Source organism: Sus scrofa, chromosome 14 (genome assembly GCF_054392235.1).
Source record: "Sus scrofa isolate SSC_HxYL_T2T_F1_AM1 chromosome 14, Sscrofa_HxYL_maternal_Yorkshire_Landrace_v2.0, whole genome shotgun sequence".
NCBI classification, from domain to species: Eukaryota; Metazoa; Chordata; class Mammalia; order Artiodactyla; family Suidae; genus Sus; species Sus scrofa.
This window is the reverse complement of record NC_139396.1, coordinates 138,864,870-138,888,075: the sequence shown is the minus strand read 5'-3', so window position 1 is coordinate 138,888,075 and position 23,206 is coordinate 138,864,870. Positions and strand designations below refer to the sequence as shown.

General features: G+C 39.3%; 1 protein-coding gene across 8 annotated transcripts in view; it reads right to left on the bottom strand.

Moving 5' to 3' along the window:
* Nucleotides 1-1,769: 1,769 nt before the first annotated feature.
* The window catches only part of SORCS3 (sortilin related VPS10 domain containing receptor 3), a 612,545-nt gene continuing 591,108 nt past the window's right edge, over nt 1,770-23,206 (bottom strand). For all 8 annotated transcript variants that reach the window (XM_021072812.2, XM_021072813.2, XM_084993359.1 and 5 more), the window contains 7 exons: nt 22,725-22,848; nt 21,209-21,321; nt 13,191-13,322; nt 11,376-11,475; nt 10,121-10,226; nt 4,471-4,631; nt 1,770-3,726 (listed from right to left, as the gene is read on the bottom strand). In XM_021072812.2, the coding sequence (XP_020928471.1) occupies nt 3,662-3,726; nt 4,471-4,631; nt 10,121-10,226; nt 11,376-11,475; nt 13,191-13,322; nt 21,209-21,321; nt 22,725-22,848 (801 nt within the window). In that variant the 3' untranslated portion in view covers nt 1,770-3,661. The remainder of the gene's footprint in view (nt 3,727-4,470; nt 4,632-10,120; nt 10,227-11,375; nt 11,476-13,190; nt 13,323-21,208; nt 21,322-22,724; nt 22,849-23,206) is intronic.

Below are 23,206 nucleotides of genomic sequence, written 5' to 3'. Positions count from 1 at the left end.
ATAGCTGAGCCCTAGCCCCAGAGTGCTTCTGCAGGCTTACTGACCTGGTCTAGAATTGCCTCAGAGAGGACAATTCTGATAGTCAGATTGACTTTACCACTGGTGAGAGACCCTGCATAGAACTAGCTACAAAGCCAGTCACACTCTCTGCCATCTGCCTTTGCCTGCTTTCTCCTGGGAGATCTCATAGGCCTCTGCTGGTGGTAGATAGAGGGGCTATATTCTGAGCATGACTTTGCCCATAGGAAACCACTAACTCAGACTATTTCACCACTTTATTTCACTTTTATCCTCTTTAATCTGGTGGAGCAATTTTAACAACCAGGACATAAAATTAACATTGGAATAACTCATCTGATTGGAAAGCAAAAACTAATGCATTTAGACAATTCTCCTTTGACTTAGGTTAAGACTATTAGACATTTCACATTACTGGGGGAGCTCAGAACCCTTAAAAAATCCCTTAAAGATTTGTAGGTACTTTATGTTATGAATTGCTAGAGTTAGACCAAAAAACTCACCACTTCTTTTAGAGGTACTATTAGTGCCATTCTCAATATTTGAATAAGGTATTTATGTAATGTAAATTTTTTTAAAAGGTGAGTGTAACTCAAGAAAAGGTATACCAAGAGAAATGAACAAGTTTAAATAATTCACAAATTGAAAGAAAACCACACTGTTTAATCCTATGTCTTCATTTGAGTTCAGAAAATATGATTCTGGAATAGTCAGTTAGCATTCACAATATGGGAGCAAATTATTAACCAAAACTTCTGGTTTCTTATGTTTCTGGGATTCATTGAAATTTATCACACATTTTGAATACTAAAAAAAATGAAAACTTCCAACTTACAGCCCTTATTCTTGGTACTTTGTCTCCCTTCCCTTATTACCTAATGTGCAGAAAAGCCACCTATTCCTCCTTCCAAATTCCTTACACAGGAAGAGGAGATTTGTTGCTGGTTTGATCAAATGGTATTTAAAAAGTATTTAAAAGAAAGGATATATGTCTTCCTAGTTTCTTATCCTCTTTTCACTTTTTCTGCTGAAAACTTTCAGACCTGAGTTCCCCCTCTAGCACTCATTGGGAGCTTGTGTCAGACACAAATGCCTTGGGGTTACCAAGACTTCTGCGCAAAAGTCCCGACCAACATTTGGGATGGAAAACTTAGATATTGATTTAAGTGAACCATCTCACTAAAGTTGCTCATGGGGTCTTAGGAAATGAACAGGTATAATAAATTGAACTGTTATTCTCAATTATTCTTATCCTCCCTAGATAAGAATTAGATGTCCACACCTTTTGTCATGTAATTTAGTAATGCCTTGCACCAGAGTCCACTTACCTGGCCCACTGATGTTGAATGTACCCATATGACTTTCTTGAGTTAATGGGACATTAGTGACTATAAAGAAGAGTAACCATTTTTGGCCAAGGTCTTACAGAGTATGCTGCTGGCTTTCTTGGAATTCCATAATCCATCATGAAAATAACATGCCTGGGTAGTTGCTGCTCTGAGAATAATGAAACTCATGGAGCAGACCTGAACCAACTGAGGTCTGCATCCAAACCAGTCCAGGAGAGCCTGGTCAATCCCAACTGAGCTCAGCCAAACCACTGCCAACCCAAAGACTCACAAGCAAAACATCAATATCTGTTTTTACAAGCTATTTGGATTTTTTCCCCCATGCAAAATTATCACAGCAATAGTTGCATGATACAATAGATCCAGAAAAACTACCAAAGAGAGAAACCTCAGCCAGGTATGTAGCTTTGATGTACAAAAATACATTTATTTTCAACAATTTCAAAACCACTGTCTTTTTTTTTTTACAGTAGAAATATTCAAATGGAACAATAAAACCAAGAACAGTATATGTACATATACTGTATATATAGATATGACTCATGCATTTGTATTCCAGTGTTTAGTACAAGTATTGCAATTGTCTGCCCCATTTAACCCTTGGAACAAAAAAGCAGGATCTTTAGAAATCCTCCCAATTCTGATCTATGCTGTAGACAGTCCAATTTCTCCAGGTCACATTCTCTGCGTCTCACAGAGAAGGATGTGAACAGGTACAAAACTTGGCCTTTTCTCCCATATATATACAGTATATCATTAAAAAAAAAAAAAAAGTATGCTCAGGCTGAGCCTGAAAAGAAAACAATGCTTTCAGCATCGCTTAAAGCCACCCTTCTGAAAGGAACTGACACATGAAATGGGTGAAGGGGCTGGGATGATAGAAAAGAGAACACTGGCTTTGAAAGTCACTCGCCTCAGACGCAAGAACTATCTTAGGGGAACTGAAGGCAGACATTTGAATTGAAGGAAGTTGTGTACATCAGACAAGCAAATAGCACAGCTTTGCTAAAATCAACTTTGACTAATATCATGAAAAGCTAGACCCCTATTCTTCCCACAGGGTTTGCACGGTCTCCTGATCCCACAAATGCCACCTCCCTCCCTCCTCCAACTTCTCCCAGGCCAAGAGACCCTCACTGGGCTTAACTAAGTACCCAAGGGACTTCTCTGAGCTAAGAACAGCCCATAACTTCCCCATAAGCATTACACCTTTTCATGGACTTTAACCAGAAAACAATACTTTTCATTGTTCAGATCCATTGCCTGGCTCCTTTAGAGAAAACCATTTTCCCAGGCTAATAACCATCCTCCACTGCAACCTTCCTGAGGGAAAGCCTAGTTTCCCCATCTGGGTCTCAGTCTGAAGTCTCTCATGGGCTTCATCTTTCAACTTCTTCCATGTCACTGTGGGACACAAAGTGCCCCCCCATGTTCTATGAGGTCACTCTCATCCTTCCTTTAACCAGTTGTCCCCAAGAAGCCCTCCCCCCTCCCCCCTTTATATACAGAAGTAGAAACCGGCAATGACATGGACACAGAAATGCAAGAGTTAAGTGTGACAGACAACTGGAGAGCATCCAGAACCCAACTCGTCCAGCAGGCCTGGGGGTTGGTCAGCTCTGAAGGTGAGTGCATAAGCCAACAGACGCATCTTTCTTTTTTCTGTTTTCTTTTTTACTAAACATTAAATTATTTCTTAGGAAATAAAAAGCTATTTACATTGTAATTATATACAATAAGCCATCTGCAGCCTCGCAGTGGACATGCATGAGGCAGGGCCTCTTCCGACAGGTGTGCACGCTTTCTGCAGCTACATTCCCTCCTCACCAACCTACATCCTGCAGATCTAACTGGGAAATGGTTTATGTTTTAGGTGTGTGTGTTGGGTGGGAGGAGGTGGGTATTGGTGATTTGGGGGCCAGGAGGGGGTGGAGATGGGAGTGGGAGGTTAGTGGAAAGCCAACCCACATTAAAAAAAAAAAATAGAAAGAGTGGCCACAAGGCAAAAGAGATGCCTTGCCCTATCAATGGCAGAATGAAGCAAGAAAGCCGTGGGAAGATGCATCCTTTGTCCTTAGCACAAATATAGTCATTTATTCTTTTTGTCTCATGTTAATCAGCTAAGAATGCCTTTGCCTCCCAAAGCTAACCATCTGACTGCTCATTATGAAGGGGCCCTTGGTAAATGAAAGGTAAAAAAGACATATTCCTTTTTCCATAACAAGAGATAAGAGTAATAGGAATCTTCAAAAATAAAAAGTCAGAAAGATGGTTGACCACGTGGCTTGTTGGTATTAAACACTAGTGCAGTTGGGGATCTCCTTTGTGCTTTCGCTGTTTGCAATGGTGGCAATGCTTCCTGCAGGGGAGAGAAGACAGAGGGAGGTAAGGATGTACATGTTACAAGGGTGTGGATCTTTGTTTGTTTACTGATAAATATCAAGCCACCTTAAGGTGTGTTTATTAAACAAGGCACCTGTGTCACCCATCCTATCAACTCACTGGCTCAGCCCATGTATGTCTGCCATCTCCCACACCAACATGCAAGGTAGGAGAGATACCTTGTGCCATCCAACATTCTGCTGATCACCACAGTAATAGCCAAAAGGTATTGAACACTTACTATGTAGCAGACATTATGCTAATGACATATGTCATTTCATAATCACAACAATCTTAGAAGGTAGGTACTATTATTCCCATTTCACAGATGAGGAAAATGAGGCACATAGAAGTCACAGAGCTAGAGTAGATTGGCAGACCAAGCAAATGAATCCAGGACTATCTTAATTATGCTATAAATGTGTTTACTTATAGGAAAACAAAAGAGAAAGTGCAAGAGTTATAAATAGTTGGCTTCATCCCTCTCCCACTGGGATACCAGTACTTTTGATCTTGATCAACTTTTAAGAGAAAAAAAGTTCTGCCCATATTATAAGGTCAGAGGTAGCAGAGTCATTTTAAAACATGATTATGTTGCCATAGCCAATTGTTTTTCCTCATCCTCCAGTCTAGTCCTGCCTGAAGGACAGGCCAAGTGGACTGACTGACTTGAGTTTGGAGGACAAAGGACACAGGAGCTTGGTGATACCAGCACACGTACCTATGACCCGGGAGTCCAGCTCTTTGTCCAGCAGTTCCTCGGGCTCGGTGAAGTCACTGAGTGTGATTTTGGGGGCATTTTCACTTTGGCTCACTGACCCAATCATCTCCTGCTCCTTGTCGTGTTGGACTTGAGCATAGATGTTAATCCAGGGGATTTTCCTACATGGGACAGGAGCAAAACCAGATTATGATCACAGGGCATGCTAAATTGGGGCAATTGGAAATCCTGGGTGATAAGGGAAAAGAAGAAGCTATTTACAGGACAGGCCAATGTTAGGGAAAGGGGATAGCCACCCAGATACTGTTACCATAAGATCAATGAATGCAAGGATGGACCCAGATGCCCAAGGGAGAGGTAAACCACAGAGCTCCCCAAATAATACACCTTTTCCTGGGGCACAGAACAAGCAGGTGTAAACAGCAGGATGATGCTATTAACCAAGGGTGCACTGAAACCCTTAAAGCACTTGCCAGTGATTAAGTTTATAAAGGAGTTGGACTTTGAGATGCATAAGGTTGTATCATAGTGAAGACAGATTTTTCTATGTGTGCATCAGTTTAATCAATTCACATCTGTTTCCTTTATGAATAGCCAACAATAAGAGTCTTATAGCCATGTACTGTTTTCAGAACACCATCTATGGGCCAAATAACTTAAATAATTCCATATTCAGTTTCCTCATCTGTTGAATAGGAATAACAATAGCTTTCTTTTAGGATTGTGGAGGGGATTAAGGCAAAGATTAAGAGAAGCTAAATAACTTCCTTCAAAGACACAAAGGTAGTAGGTTTGTAAACAAGGCAAGCAACTTGAAGTTGGAGAAGTAGGCAGATTCATACATATTTTCTGAGTATTTATCTCCTGGCCCATTTCCACTATCTCCTGGCATATTGTATTCCACCTTCCACAACCTTCTTTGACTTCTTTTAATCCAGCATTTCTCAAACCTCAATGGATGCATCACTAGGTTCTTGTTAAAATGCACTTATGAACCTCTAGGTCTTAAGAGGATGTGCTAAAATCCTGCATTTCTGTGTGGTTCTCAGATGCCACTAGTCCTAGACCCAGACTTTGAGATTCAAGATTCAAATATTTCAAACTCAGCCCCACCTTGGGGACTTTGAATCAACTGTTCTCTCAGTCACACACCTCCTTCTACTATTTACATGATGGCGCCTTTCTTATCCTTCAGAATTTGGCTTACATGTCACTTCTGAGAGGCCTCTACTGACCACCCAACCTCTCTCATTATAAATATTTAATTATGGGATGGTGTCTATGAAAGAAATAAATAGGGTGTTGGTTTAAGGTGATGTAATAGGCAATGTACATGGACTTGCTTTCTGTCTTTCCCACTAAAATCCCCATGTCTGCAAGGTCTACATTTTCCATTTTCATGGCTATACATTTAACATAGCACAGGGCTTGGAACATGGTTTATATTCAGAAAGTATTTGCTGCATAAATGAACAAAGACCTCAAAGCCTGTGTTCTTTCTATTTTCATATATTATGTTCCCAAACAAAGGACTGCACTTGTAGAATATTATAGGTAGATGAGCTCTCTCTTACTTCACTAAATGATGGGGAAATTGGTCTGAAGGCCAGACATTTCATGAAGCTGATTACTAGTATAGATATAAATAAGATTTGAGACACCTGACACCCACCCAGTCCAGAACATTCCGTGTATGTATGAAGGAGAATCACTCTGTTGCCCTAGTGCCAACCGGTGGTATTTTCAAGCTCTACCTTCCCTTCCCTCCTCCAACTCCCCCAATGAGTAAGGCATTTAGAATGTGAGGCACTTAATAAGGTCTTTCTGTAGCTAACCTAGAAGGAAAAAAACAAATTATGTTTAAGACATGGGCAGTTTCTACCTGCCATTATGTTCAATTTTCATGTTTTCAGTAGCTGCTTTTCTCCATACATTAAGGGAGGTGTCTTCCTGACTCCTACTAGCTAAACTAGCTTAATATAATTTACAAGAACCTTAAATGAATAGATTCTATGTGAAGCAGCAAACCGCAGGCTCTCTAAATGGGTATAATTAAAATTTCATGCTGGCCCTTACTTTCTACTTACCTCAATAGAAATGCAGGCTAACGACTCTGATCTCTTCTAATCATAAAAGTACATATTACTCATGAACGTGGGGATCAACTGTATTATTTATTAGGCGCTGGGGGCAGTCAAACTATTCCTGATTGCACAAGTCTGGGTACCTCAGAACTGTAGCCAGTGGTCCCTGCCTCCCTTTGCCTGCTTTCCTAATGATACCTGTGAGGGTTTGGATACATTTGCCCTTATAAATATTATTCACTGTATTTCAATCTCTGAAAACAGGCATACTTTCAATATTTTAATAGATGGTTGAAAAGTAACAATGGGAACTCCCATGCTTTTCAGTTCTTAACACATCGATGTAAGACTTTTGATACTTTAAGAAAGGTGGTAAATGAAGAGAGTTAGAGGCATGTCTTGGGCTATACTTTCATATAAGTTTTAATAAGAGAAGTAAGATGGATCAATCTAAGTCACCTATATGAATTTCCGTTCTTGTTTGTTCCAACTGTGATTAAGTGTTAGAAGCCTCTGGGAGGATATTTAGAGAGCAAGGTACTCCCTAAAGCCTTAACTGGAAGAAAAAAAAAACCAGGAGAAATATATAAAAACTCAAAAGTTATTTTGGGTAATAAGAAAAACCAAATCTACAGTATACAGAAAGAAGGTCTCTCTTTCTCTCTCTCTCTCTCTCTCTCTCTTTTTTTTTCTCTTTAGGGCTACACTTGGGCCATATAGAAGTTCCCAGGCTAGAAGTTGAGTCAGAGCTGCAGGTGCAGGCTTACACTACAGCCACAGCAATGTGGAAACCCACATCCTCATGAATACTAGTTGGGTTCACTTATCTGAGCCACAGTGGGAACTCCCTTGAAAGGTCTTACAAAGAAGAACAATCTCAAAATGATTTTTAATTATATTGCCTAACATATCACAAAAGAGTAGTCACTATACAAGAACAAGCTCCAATGTGGTCACTTAACAGAAGATGAAAAATAGTTACCATGATGCCCAAGATTCCTTTAAATAATTGTATTCTCTGTCCTCTGTTAGGTGATCACTTGGGACATTGAGATTGTTTCAGCATTTGGAACACAGGAGGCACTCAGTAAATGTTGGCTGAATAAATTAATGGCTTAAAGAGTCAAAGCTGGGGATGGCAGAAGGAAAGTTTTAGGTCTTTCCTTTCAGCATGGCTAGGGATCTAGAAATAGAAACAGAATTACCCTTTCTCTAGCCTGTGATGCCCAAGTGTTTACTAGCCAGGTATAGCTATTTAAACCTAAATCAACTAAAGTTAAAATTAAAAATCTAGTTTCTCTATCACACCAGGGGCTACTATATTGGACAGTATTTTAATTAAAATAGTTTAATTAAAATGCTCAATATTTGGAGCATTTTAATCATCACAGGAAATTCTACTGAACAGTAATGAAAGGAGTAAAGGAGAGTCTGGGAATCATGAATGAGAACCTGATCTTCAGGGTCAGCAAGCTATGCACCCTCTGCATAGCCATTACTGGCATTGCAGGTACTGAGGAGGGAAAGGAGACCAAAGAAATAAAAGATCCAACAGGACCTCAACCAAAGGGCTTGGACATTGGGAGGAAAATGTCCAGAAAAGGTGACTAGAAAAAATGGTAACTAGTGATTGATTACTCTTAAGGGACTCTGCTGCTTATTCAGTTTGACTAGTACTTGTTTCCTGTTGTCTACAGCCATACCACCTTTAACATGCCCAATCTCATCCATTTCTGGTAGCCTTAGCTACATGATTCACTATTAGGGACACAGAAAGGGTTGGCTGATATTTGGGGCCTAGAGAGGTAGAATAATTCAGAGATGCCATAAATGGGCATAGGTTCAAATATTAAAATCTGCACGTTAAGAGATGCCTGAATTGAGAAGTTGACTATCTAGGGAGTTTAGCAACAATTACAAGAGAACAGAATACTTTCTAAGTCATAGGATACACATTGCCTTAATTTGGAGACATCTGCACCAATACCTCTTTGCAAGACTCCGTTGGACCTTGTTCTCAGCAAGAATGAACTTCTAGGTGTCAGGTGATAAATTTGGTTTAGTTGACCATCAAGCCCCAGCAACCACCAGACTTCCCCATAACCAAATTCCTGAATGAATGAAAGTGTGCTTTGTATATAGCTGGAGTGCATCCATGAGTGGGTGTTGCTTTGATCAGACTATTCCTGCATTGAATCTTTGCTCCCTAATTGGATATAAAGTTTTTTTTTCCTCCTTCTTCAAAGGGAACATGGAAGATGGGTGGACACATCTTGATCCAAGAGGACATGAACTCATATACTGGTCTACAAATTGAGTAGGAAGATAAACCCCACACTGTCTTTCTGGTAGAGATGCTGAAGGATTCCTGCTATTGTGATGAATTCTGAGATGTCTATGAGTAAATGGGTGTTTTTAACCCTGAGAAATTCACTAGAGGAGAGCTGATGGAAGTTGTAGGGAGTGGGTAAAGTGAAGCCCCTCTACAACTGATCTCTTCCAAAACCTAAAAGCATTACCTTAAGTGCCTAGAGAAAAAAAAAAGTTATACTTTCAAAACATCTGACAATAAGTAATGATGCTTTTTCTTTACACAGGTTTCCTATGAACCACATTTCTATGCCATTGATATGTACGAACATACTATGTACCAATTTGTGACACAGAAGGCACTTTTGTAGGGTATGATGTTATTTATAGTAGCTTAGCTTTATTTTTAAATTATGTACCAGGTATAAATAGGATTACACTTAAAACATACAGCAAACCTATAAAGTATTATTTTTTTTCCATTTTACACATGAGGAAACAAGGGCTTAGAGAGGTAGATTGAACTAAAGACGCTAAAATGCTAAAAGTTAAAATTTGGTCTGATTTTTGGATCATACTCTTAACCAGCACACCTCTTGGTAGATGTATTGCATTATTCAAATAATGGTGCAGAATTATTGATTTCAATTTCATGTTTTTAGTAAGTATCCTATTATATCACCCTACCTGGGATCTTCCAAAATAATTTCTGAATACTTATGGGGTTTGGTTTTCTTGATCAATTTCCCTTTAGAAATAGGAAACATAAGGGAGAGGATAAAATTGAATATTTTTGGCATGCAAATTTAAACAGGGAGATTGGACAGTGGCAGGAAAAAATAAGAAAATATATGTGTGTATGTGCATAACCAGATTTCAGCAGCATTTTCTCCACTTAGCCACCCTGATTCGGTGTTGAGATATAGAAAAAGATCTCCTAAATATTTGAGAGCTTACTTCAGAAACTTTGATGAGGTTTTAAAACCCCTCAAACTTCCCTTGAAGAGAATAAACTGATTTCATAGGCTATCCATCATTATACTAACTCAACAGAATTAAGAACTGAATAGAGTTCAGATTCTTAAACTTATTTATCCCCTGACCCTAAGCTATTCTTGCTCTGCCCCAATGCCAAAGAGAGCTTCAGGGGAGTTAATATCATCTATTTGGGATGAGTTTAGGAATGTTGGTTACAGGAGGACTCAGCTCCCAAAAATCTAGCCCCACAATTAAAACTGAGTGATGTGAGCACATACCTTTTAAACTTGTAGATCAAAAACACAGCCAGGCCCACAAACACCACTGACAAGAGCATAAGCATCGCTGAGCTGCTGTGTCCGGCACTGGAGTCCACCAATGGAGCTAGGAGGAAAGAACAGACTTTCTCACCTGGAAGCTATTAACTGGAGGGCGCATCCACTGGAGAAAGGAGGCCAGCTGGTCTCCATCCTCACATCCAGCTTCCAATTGCCCTGCATGCTGTCTGGGCACGGGAAGCTTGGCTTCAATGATGAGAATGAAAACTTGTTCTTTGCATAAATTTTACCCAGTCTAAGGGGAGTAGAACTAGAACTTGAATGTTCTTTCTCTTAGATAGTCTAAGCACCTGTCAACATGGCTATAGGGGGCTCTAGGGAACTTTGAGTTAAATACTGATGCAGTGTTTTGATCTCTTCCTCAACACTGTTTTGGTAAAACTCTGCTAGGTGGGCACATTTGGAACTTCCACATCTGAAAAGCTTTATATTAATTAGAAACATTTAGCAAATAGGCTTCCCCAGAGAGCCAATAGTGGATGCCCAAAGGGGCAAGACTTTTTCTTTTATTCCTTTCACAAAGCAGCCACCTAGGAGTTACCACCATGGTGAAGTGGATTAAGAATCTGATTGCAGCAGCTCAGGTCATGGCAGAGGCACAGGTTCAATCTCTGGCCTGGTGCAGTGGATTAAAGGGTCTGTCACTGCCACAGTCATGGTGTAGGTTGCAGCTGTGGATTGGATTCAGTCCCTGGATCAGGAACTTCCAAATACCACCATGGGTGCAGCCATGAAAATAAAAATAAAACAAACAAATCAACCACTTAGAGCTGGTCCCTTTTTCTACTTAGATTTACACATTATAAATCAAAGGGAGTTTTAAAGTAATTTGATCTCATCTCCCAACCAAGATTCACTGAATCAGAGAATTGTAGAAATTAGGAGAGCCTGAGGACAAATTAAAATAATCCCAACTGTTATAGATTAAAAACATAATATAGTCAAGGCCCAAAGAAATTGTAGGTTTTTTTCCAAGATGATCTAGGGATTTTATAGCAGAGCTGCTTCTAAGAAAGTCTTCTTGACACTTTAACAGGAAACCTCAAGGAAGATGTGATTACTCTTTCTCCACCATCACTACACATGGATGTTCTCACGCATTTATGGAGAAGTGTTTGGTAATTATACCCTCCCTTTTCTGTCCAGGATATCAGGTCACCACACATCCTCCCCCCACAATCCCACAGGCACTCACCTAATGTCAGCTGTGTGACATACACAATCACTTGAACCCCTGGCTTCAGTTCAAACTGGACCAAGTTTTGGTTTAGAGCATTAAACAGTGTCTCTACAATCTGGGGGGGAAAAAAGGAGAGATAGAGAGAGGCTGTGTGGCAAGAAATGACATGTGATAATGCTTCCTCATGGAGTAAGAAGACAGGGCCAACAGGGAAAAAATGACCATGCTCTATCAGAGGACAGGATATTAGAACATTTTTATCCATTTGGTTCTCCCAGTCCCTGGAGCCTCCATGAAGCTAAGGACACAATTGGTATTATTTGCTCACACTGGAAGGTGGGACAGAGAAAGGTGTGTCCAAAGTCACCTAGTGGATTTGAGCTGAAAACAGACGTAGACGTTTCAACTCCCAGTTCAGTGCCTTTTCCTCCAAGCCTGTATAACTTACTGTAGGAACACCTGTTGTGGGTCCCCATTAAAGAAAGCCCACCTGCCATTAGTTCTTTAATCTGAACAAGCAATATGCACAGGGTAGAGAGGCCCCTGCCAGGATTAAAGCAGGCATGTACGCCTCAGCCCACTCCTCCGCTGTTTCTCTTTTAGAGACAATGGGAGGCAAACATCAAAGCAGACGCTGCCTCCTTTTTATGGGATAATTTTTCCTCTTTACTTTTCCCCAGCAAGTCTCAGAACACATAACATCGATTTAATCACTGTGTAATTCCCACATGAAAGCTGAGGCAGACTGAGGCTGTTGTCCCTAACTCTTATCTCGCTGTACTCGCCTTAATATCACAGCTGCTATTCATCACCATAATTACCTATTTATCTAAATGGATGGATAGTGTAGCTTCCAAATATAGTTCACACATGCCACTTGCTATTTCAGAATAAAGAGGTCTTGTAAAAGTGATGCATGCATTGAGGTGCTGAATTTATATCTGGTCAATTTCAATACGCAGCCCTACAATGCAAGGATCCACTTCATTTCCAGAGAAACTGTGATGGCATCACTGCAGCTCTCAGAGGGCTGTGATGGACACAGGGATGGCGTGACAGGCAGGTGAGTAGCAGAAGGGTGTGGAAGATCTCTGTATGGCAGTTAACTCATATGGAAGCAAATGTGTTTGACTGATACTGATTTTTAGCTGCCTCCTTCTCACTTATTTTTAGCATCACAGGAAGGCATGAAAGGGTAAAACAAAGCACAGCCAATGAGACCTCAGTGAGAGGAGGGAGGGAGAGAGGGAGAACCAGGGACCACCACTGCCTTCACTTCTAGGAGAGTGTGCAGATCACAGGAACAATATGCCATTTGATAAGGACAGTAAATCACAATCCCTTTTGGGAATACTGCTTTCTTAGTCAAAGCAAGATGAGGCAATCCATCTCTCTCCAAAGATGTTTAACAGCAGTTCATTTTCTTCCCAGAAGCAGAACTTAGACTGACCCGGATCTTTAAAGACAGAAAGCACATTTTGCCAGAAATAGGCAGGGGAAACTCAAATTCCTCTTTGTCTCCCCCACCTCTTTCCCCAGGACAAGCAGCTGGGTGGGAGACAAGAGCAAGGCGTAGGAATGCCAGCTGTTGGAATGGATGATCACAGGGTACTTTTCTTTCCTGTATGGCTGAATGCTCCATTATTTGTGCGTTTGTCTTTATTCTGGGTAAGGGTGATTATTCTCCAAAAACCCGGATGCTGGACAGAAAGTGACAAGCTGATGGACCAATACAAAAGGGCTCATCTCTCTTTTTGGCTAGAGAGACGTTGTGTCCCCTTAGAATGTGAGGTGCAGGCAAGTGTCCTGGCCAAGTTTTCTCTCACTTACTTGTTCCAGGTCCCCTTCATTGCCTTTCCTCCTCTCTGTTAAGTTCTTGGGGGGAAGGATGAAGAGCTCTGCTGAAGTTGGGAGGCCAGGGAACACAGCAACTAGGATCTGTTCTTCTGGGACACTGGTTACCTATAAAGATGTTTAGACCAAAGCATAAGGTCCTGCAGAAGCCAGCTTTCACCAAGTTAATAACAAGCATATTGACTATACATTATTTAAAAGCAGCATTTCAAGCACAGTTTCCAATACACATCCAGGCTTTCTATTTTCTCCTAGAAATGATAAAGAAGTATTACTTTCACTAACTCCTCTGCTCTCATACACATTTTTACTAAAACTAAAATACTACTACAAATGATATTTTTAAAATAGTGCTTTTGCTGGAAACATCTGCAAAAGCTCCTCCCATACTCTGCATTTTTCTACACTAAAAGAGCTAGAGCTTCTGGCTAAAACATGAACAGACTGGCTGCAAATGAGGAATAAGAAATTATAAACAAACATGGGAAAATGCAAATTAAAAAAAAAAAAAGCCAAGCAGTTCCTAGTTTCACTTACTAAAGCAGGATTTTTTTTTATTAAGTTAAAATAGCTAATACTGGTAAGGCTTCAATTAAGAGATTTCTTTAACTGTTGCTGGCAACACTAAAAATTGATATACATTGCCAACGTGTTTTTTTAAAGACTTACTGTAAGGTCATGAAAATATCCAGACCCTTCATTCGGTAACTGTAACTTGGAGTGTTTTTATCCTAAAGGAATGATCCAAAATATAGAACAAGCCATATGGAGGAAGAAACTATCACAACACTTTTTATAACAGCAAATAAATGGGAAAAACTCAAATATTCAAAAAAATTAAGTAAATAATGGTTATGCTACCATTAAGATGATAATTAGTACAGTGAGGTAACATGGGAAAACACTTAATGAGAGCTGCATTCTGATCTATTTTCTTACATTTCTTTCATTCCAATGCTATAAAAATAAAAACATATACAAGTAAAACAAAACAGTAAAACCTGTGTTGAGATGCTGAAATTATAATTGTAATTGAATTTTTCTATTCCTGAGTGTTTAGTAAAAAGATTCTACTGCCTTTTGATAAAAACTAAAAGTAAGGCTTTTTTTTTTTTTTTTTTTTTTTTTGGTCTTTTTAGGACTGCACCTGTGGCATATGGAAGTTCCCAGCCTAGGGGTCTAATCAAAGCTATAGCCACAGCTACAGCAATGCCAGATTCCAGCCACTTCTGAGATCACAGCAACACTGGATCCCACCGAGAAGGCCAGGGATCCAACCCCCATTCTCATGGATACTATTAGGGTTTGCTACTACTGAGCCACAACAGGAACTTCTAAAAGTAAGCTTTTGACTGAAAGCAAATTCCTTAAGAAAAATAACACTGAGTTCTCCCCTGTAAAGCTTGGACCTAATCTTTCCTATGTGTCTCCTGAAGGTCATTATTCCAGAACAACACCTCTTTTTCTGTCAATCTAAATATATAATATATATATTAATTTGGCAGAAACACCTGCCTCATCCAAGAAGTTTCCCCTGACTATCTAGCCTGCAGTCACCTGTTCCACATCAGCCTCTTGCCCCCAGCACTTTAATCACTATTAAAGGAACTTAGATCATGGCCATTGTAACATATGTATATATCAGGCTGGTACAATCTTTTCTCTGATAGGTTTTTTTTTTCTTCTTTTTATAATTTAATTTTTATTTTATATTAGAGTATAGCTGATTTACAAGGTTATATTAGTTTTAGGTGTACAGTGAAGTGATTCTGTTATACATATACATATATCCATTCTTTTTTGGATTCTTTTCCTTATAGGCAATTAGAGAATATTTAATACAGTTCCCTGTACTATTTAGTAGGTCCTTGTTGATTGTTTTATACGTAGAAGTCTGTATATGTTAATCATAAACTCCTAATTTATCCCTCCCACACTGTGGTTTATACTTTGGTAACCATAAATTTACCTTTGAAGTTGATATTCTATCTCTATTTTGCAAATAAATTCATTTGCATCATTTTTTTAGGTTCTGCATGTAACTGATATCATGATTTTTGTCTTTCTCTGTTTGACTTACTTCATTTTATGATAATCTGTGGGTCATCCATGTTGCTGCAAACGGCATTATTTCTCCTTTTTATTGTATACTGGAATATGTAATATTCCATCTTATATATGTAACACATCTTTATCCATTCCTCTGTCAATGGACATTTAGTTTGCTTCCATGTCTTGAATATTGTAAACAGTGCTGCAATGAACATTGGAGTGCATGTATCTTTTTGAATTATGGGGCTTTTTTTCAGGATATATATCAAAGAGTAGGATTGCTGGGTCAGGTAATAACTATGTTTTTAGTTTTTTAAGGTAACTCCATACCGTTCTCTGTATTGATTGTGCCGGTTTATATTCCTATCAAAAGTGTAGGAATGTTCCCTTTCTTCCACAACCTCTCCACCGTTTACTTTTTGCAGACTTAATGATGATGGCCATTCTAACTAATGTGATGTGACACCTCATTGTAGTTTTGATTTGCATTTATATAATAATTAGTGATGTTCAACCGCTTTTCGTGTGCTTTTTGGCCATCTGTATGTCTTCTTTGGAGAAGTGGCTATTTAGATCTGCCTATTTTTTGTTGGATTTTTGCTTTCTTGATATAGATATGCATGAGCTATACATATATTTTGGATATTAATCCCTTGTCAGTTGCATTATTTGCAAAGATTTTCTCCCATTCTATGGGTTGTCTTTTTTTTTTTTTAATAGTTTCCTTTGCTGCGTAAAAGCTTTTGAGTTTAATTAGGTCCCATTGGTTTATTTTAATTTTTATTGTCATTATTTTAGGAGGTGTATCAAATAAGATGTTACTGTGATTTATGCCGAAGAGTGCTCGGCCTATATTTCCTTCTACCAGTTTTAGAGATTCTGGCTGTACATTTAGGCCTTTAATCCATTTTGAGTTTATTTTTGTGTATGGTGTTAGACAATGTTCTAATTTCATTCTCTTACATGCAGTTGTCCAAACTAAATGTCCATTCACAGATGAATAGATTAATAAGATGTAGTACATATATACAATGGGATACTACTCAGCCATAAAAAAGAACAAAATAATGCCATTTGCAACTATAGAGTCTTATACTAAGTGATGTAAGTCATCAAAAGACAAATACTATATGTCACTCACATACTGAATCTTAAATTTGGCATAAAAGCTTGTATTTCATTCATTTTAATGGCTGAGTAATATTCCATTGTGTATATGTACAACTCTTATTGATCCACTCCTCTGTCGATGAACATTTAGGTTGTTTCCATGTCTTGGCTATTGCAAATAGTGCTGAAATGAACATTGGAGTACATGTGTCTTTGCGAGTCGTGGTTTTCTCTGGATAGATGCCCAGGAGTGGGATTGCTGAATCAAATGGTAATTTTATTTTTGGTTTTCTGAGGAATCTCCATACTGTTTTCCACAGTGGTTGCAACAATTTACAGTCTCACCAACAGTGTACCAGGGTTCCTTTTTCTCTACACCCTCTCCAGCAATTATTGTTTGTAGGCTTTTGGATGATGGCCATTCTGGCTGGTGCAAGGTGGTACCTCAAAGTGGTTTTGATTTGCATTTCTCTAATAATGAGTGACGTTGAACATCTTTTCATGTGTTTTTTGGCCATCTGTATGTCTTCTTTGGAGAAATGTCTGTTTAGATCTTTTGCCCATTTTTTGATGGGGTTGTTTGTTTTTTTGGTATGGAGCTGCAGAAGGTGTTTGTAAATTTTGGAGATTAATCCCTTGTCAGTTGATTCGATTGCAAAGATTTTCTCCCATTCTGTGGATTGTCTTTTCGTTTTGTTTAGGGTTTCCTTTGCTGTGCAGAAACTTTTAAGTTTGATTGGGTCCCATTTGTTTATTTTTGTTTTTATTGTCAATACTCTAAGAGGTGGATCTGAGAAGATGTTGCTGTCATTTATGTTTGAGAGTGTTTGGCCTATGTTTTCCTCTAAGAGTTTTATAGTGTCTAGTCTTATATCTAGGTCTGTAATCCAGTTGGAGTTTATTTTTGTGTATGATGTTAAGGAGTGTTCTAATTTCATTCTTTTCCATGTGGTTGTCCAGTTTTCCCAGCACCACTTATTGAACAAACTGTCCTTTCTCCATTGTATATCCTTGCCTCCTTTGTCATAGATTAGTTGGCTGTAGGTGCATGGGTTGAATTCTGGGCTTTCTATCCTGTTCCCCTGATATATATTTCTGTCTTTGTGCCAGTACTATATGGTTTTGATGACTGTTGCTTTGTAGTATAGTCTGAAGTCCGGGAGCCAGATTCCTCCAGCTCCATTTTTCTTTTTCAGGATGTCTGGCTATTCTGGGTCTTTTGTGCTTCCAAACAAACTTTAAAATATTATGTTCGAGTTCTGTGGAAAATGTCCTTGGCAATTTGATAGCGATTGCATTGAATCTGTATTTTGCCACATACACAATGGAATATACACAGTGGAATATTGCTCAGCCATTAAAATGAACAAAATACCAGAATTTTTAGCAACATGGATGGACATAGAAATTATCATACTAAGTGAAGTCAGCCATACAATGAGACACCAACATCAAATGCTTTCACTGACATGTGGAATTTGAAAAAAAAGGACAGACTGAACTTCTTTGCAGAACAGATACTGACTCACAGACATTGAAAAACTTATGGTCCCCAGAGGAGACAATCTTGGGGTAGGGGGATGTGCTTGGGTTATGGGATGGAAATCCTGTGAAATTGGATTGTTCTGATCATTATATAACTACAGATGTGATAAATTCATTTGATTAATAAAAAAATTTTTTTAAAAACTGGCACAAATGAACCTACCATAAAACAGAAACAGGCTCACTGACATAGAGAACAGACTGTGATTTCCAAGGGGGAGAGGAGAGGGAATAGGATGGACAATAAGGTTGGGGTTGGCAGAAACAAACTATTACATTTAGAATGGATAAGCAATGAGGTCCTACACATTGTGTGTACAGCACAGGGAACTATATCTAATCTCTTGGAATAGACCATGATGGAAGTTGAGAGAGAGAGTTGGGTCACTTTTCTGTACCTTGGAAATTGACACAACACTGTAAATCAACTATATTCTAAAAAATATTTAAAAATCCCTTATCAGTGGCTTCATTTGCAAATATTTTTTCCCATTCTGTGGGTTTTCTTTTAATGTTATTTCTGTTAGATTCTTTTTTTTTTCCCTGTCCTTTGTCTTTTTAGGGCTGCACCTACGGCATGTGGAGATTCCCAGACTAGGGGTCAAACTGGAGCTACAGCTGCCGGCTTACACCAGAGCCACATCAATGTCAGATCTGAGCCACGTCTGCAACCTACACCACAGCTCACAGCAATGCCAGATTCTTAACCTACTGAGCAAGGCCAGGGATTGAACCCACAACCTCATTGTCCCTAGTCGGATTCGTTTCCACTGAGCCAAGACAGGAACTCCTCTGTTAGATTCTTACTGTATGTTTGCTCAGACATTCCTGGAGGTCTCTCTGACTGCTTCACTCTTCCATGTGATGGACAATGACAACGAGGAAAGACTCAATAAGTAGAAATTGGATTGAATAGAAGTAGAAGTATTTTCTCCCACTTACTCAGCTCTGGTTCCTGTTTGGAACTAGGCTTACAAATGGGAGTTAACTTTCAGGGATGTGATGAAGGAAAGGGAGATCGCCAACTTGCAGAGAACTAGTAAGAAGCAGTCAGAAACCTGAAAAGTCCTACAAAGTGGGGAGGCATCCCTGTGGAACCCAAGGAGGCTTTTCCAGACACCTGTTTCCTGCTGAGAAGCATGACCTTGAATAGCTAGATGTATCTGTACCAAAGTCATGGGGCAAGAAGACCTTAACCTAATCAGCCAGGGAAGCAAGTCTAAGAGACTAGACTGAGGAGCAAAACACAGAATCACCCAATGGAGAGAAGGGTATGAGCTGATAAATGCCATGGTTGGTGTGATCTTGTGTCCTAGGAAGAGTGGTCTCAGGGAGCATCATTCAATTAGGGACTTTAGAGGGACCTTGGAGTTCAATCTCATCTAAGGGGAATATGAATGAGATTTACAACCCAGGAATCAACCAAGAAGGTTGACGGTTTTTTGTATATTAGGATAATTGTAATTGCTAAGTTATTTATTTAAAAGCACACATGTTTAAATAAATACAACCGTACAAAATACAAAACAATCTGGGATGTTTCACAGTCAAAGGCAGACACAAGCAACTTCATTTCTATCCTTTTCTATGAACCTTCTCTTTATTAAAAGGTGTAAGGTAAAGATCTTCTTGTAGACCACTCCTGACAGGAATGCTTTTATATCATGTTCTTTTATTTCTTCTTTCTCTCTCTCTGGCAGCTCCTTCTCCATGTCCTTCTTTGGATCTTTCTCCTCTGCCTTGGTGAGCATCAGTGTTCTCCCTGCCCTGTCCCCCTCTCCCACCTTGGGAGTTCTAAAGACTTCGACAGCCTCAGCTCCCTTATCTCCGCCTCCAGTGGAAACCTCACTTGATTTTCAGATCCATAGCTTCAACTCTTCGGTTCTCTTCACCCCATTGTTTCTCGCGTGCCCCAAACTCATATAAAAGACTAAACTATTATTGTTTCTCCTACACAGTCCCCATCTTGATTAATAGCAAGGAAAACTATCCCCTACCTGCTCTTATAATCTAAAAGCTTCTCCTCTCACCCACACTATATTTTATTAGTCTCCAATTCTATTTCTCAGCTTGCTAAGTAGCCTTTGAATTTTTCCTCTTCAGGTTCTGATTATATCTGGTTTAGAAAACCACAGTAATCTTTTAACTGGTCATCTCTTCACTCCCCACCTCAAGAGCCCATCCTCTGTGATGCCATCAGAATGGGTGTCTAAAACGTAAATGTACTTTCGGGACTTTTTACTTAAATAACAAAAAGGAACACATTTCACACTACCTAGAGCCTACAGGATGTATGTCAAACCCCTTTTAGTTTCTCAGACCTTTCATAAACTGACCCAACCATTCCTGATCAATGTCAGTCACCTGGGCCCTTGGCTACGCTACACTGCCATTTCTCAAATATGCTGCACTTTCAACAGACCATGGTTTTGCATAGGCTGTTCATTCTACCTGCAAGACATTTTCCTCTCTCTGTGAACTACAATGTAGCCTTTAAAACAGAGGTCAAGTGTCCCCTCTAAAGACCATTCTAATCGTTCTCAAGTATTTACTGAATCACAAATATGTGCTCAGCCTGAACTTCCCTGTACAGAGTGAATTGTGCTTCTCTCCAGGCTCTTTTGAAACACTGGCTATGCCTCTACCATAGAACTAGTTTTATGTTAGATTTATCTATACATTTGTATTGACCATGTTTTATTCAGCATTATATTCTAATGCCTAGGTCTGAGCAAAGGATTACCAAGAACCTTTAAACTTTCTCTAAGGAAAATATGACCTTGGGTTAATTTTAAAATTCCTGCTGTCATACTCTGTTTAGTGGCCTGTAGACTTCAGACTGCCATGCATAGTCAATGGGAGTCTGAAAGTCTGAGTATCTGACTAAAAAACAACAGAAACAAACAAGCAAATAAAAAACCCTAAATCTCCCCCCTAAACCTTGGTAGGCAAAGAGCCAACCAAGTGAATGATATTCGTATAGACTCAATGAGGGGTCCATCCATCATTTTATTAAAGGGGTCAAGCTTCTGCCTTAGAAAAACTTAGGATAAAGATGAAGCTGATTTCTCATCCTCAAACATGGAATTGATTCTCTGTCTCTATTTCTCTCCATCATTCCTTTGAATCCTTTACTTCCTCCATTCTTCTTTATTCTCTCTCTTTTTACAGAAAAATCATCTTTATTTAACTGTAGAATGGTGGTTTGAATCCAGGAAAATGTATTCTGGACCACACCATCTGGTTCTTTACTCTTAAAGATTTAAACAAAGATAAAGCCAACTTACTTTCACCAGAGCCCGCTTGATGACATTGCCAATATCTTGCCTCCACTCAGGAATGTCAGGGTTATGGTAATCCAGATTAGGAGAGAATGATAAGAGCTGGGACTGGAAGTATTCTGCAAGGAGAGAGAGTATGTGAGTGAGGCCAAGAGAGGGTGTGACAGCGAGGGAACCCCATCATCACTGTGTTTTAGGGAAAGGGCCCAGGGCCTTATGTGTATCATCTAAGTTTCTTCCTCTCAGCCTGTCTCTTGGATTCTGAAAGAAAGTGGGATTTGGTGACCGGAAGATGATTCATGCTCCCATCATTTTTATTGGCTCCTAAGATCTTAAGGCTGTCTTCTTGTAAATGAACATTGTCTGAAATTAAAGATAAGTAGGAAACTCTAGAAGAATGAGGCTCTGGCTGCTGCAGGTGGACACATGCAGAAGCAATGATAAGACACTGACAAGGTGGGTTTGATTAGAATTAAACCTTTTCTTACCCTTCCCTTAGTTTCATCTAACTTGCTAGAAACTACCTCAGGGGTTAGAAAATAGGTGGAAACCTTGTATCTTGGGTGTAGCTAATATTCCGTTTCTTGATCTGGTTGGTAAGTGCACAGGTCTGCACACTTGGTGGTAATTCATGAAGCTAAAACACTTATGATCTGTACACTTTTCTTTTTTAAAGGTACACTTCCATAAAAATGTTTATCAAAAAAAAAGTCTTCCCAATGAGAGAACCTGAGTATTGATTTGTATAGTTATAGTAAATGATACTTATCTGGGGTGATATAGTAGAAATATAGTCTGAGTCAGGAGATCACATACTTTAGTACGACTTTCTAGAAAACCCCAGTACAGTGGCTGTTTTAGGAGTCTAAGGGCTGTTTGTGGGATGGAGGTAGAAGCACAATATGATTTAAAATAAAAATTAAGAATGGCTCCCCAGGATTGAAAACAGAATGGTGGCCATATTTCCCACTCTCCTGCCTTGCTCTGTCCTTATATTCTTAATCTTATTCTCAGCCTTTGCAGCCAAAGATATTAGAATTTCCAACAATAAAGAAAACACATCAGTTATGTGTAGTCCATCTCAGTACCTAAGCTGTGAGATCTTCAAGAGAAGGGATCATAACTCCTCCAGTTTTGAAGTCACTGGTCCTCATCCTCAAAAAGAACAGACACTACATATATGTTACAGATGCTTTGGCAGGTCATCAGATTTATGTGCTTCTATAACAGTCTTTCCAGATCAGAATCCCTCCAATTTATAACCCATCTCTATCTAATGAGACTATGAGGTTGTGATATTAGACACATCACAGAAGACAGAAGATGCCTGTCTATGACCTGCTTCTCTTACAATACTCAGTACTACTCAAGGACAAGGTAAGAAGTAGGTTTGGATAACTTTTGTGGATCTACATCCTACATACTTTTCCCATGGCCTGAAGAATTTCCAAAGCAGTCAGCAATGATTGCCAGGGTGGTTGGAGGGAATTGGCTGGGCAGGAAGGGACATCACAGGGCTTACCATGAACTGCGATATCTTTTGTGTCCTGGATAAGGGCATTCCCAGCAGCCACCTGGACGGTGATGGTATTGGTTCCCTCCGCTAGGAATGTGAAGGAAATGCTGCTGTCCAAGGTGATGAGAGGCTAAAGTAGAAGAAGAAACACCCATTTAGTCCTTTATGGGATATCAGTTCCTCTCCTTCCTTGTGAATCTCAGACTCTCACAAATCTGCGTAGCATGTGCATATCCCCAAGGGATTCTAACTTGAAAATGAAAGAAAAAAAGTTACACAATTTTCTAAAACTGTGATTATGTATCCAGTTTCCAGGAAGAGTTTTAATATACTTGAAAAACACTGTAAAATGTTCATTCTGAGAGATGAAGATAAAACTGGGAACCATGGATTTTGTGTACTATTCTATTCCTCCTCCTGGGGCAAAGTAGAAGCATCTTTTGTAATTGATTCCTAGTGGCTCTGGGAATAGGCGATTATATTTCTTT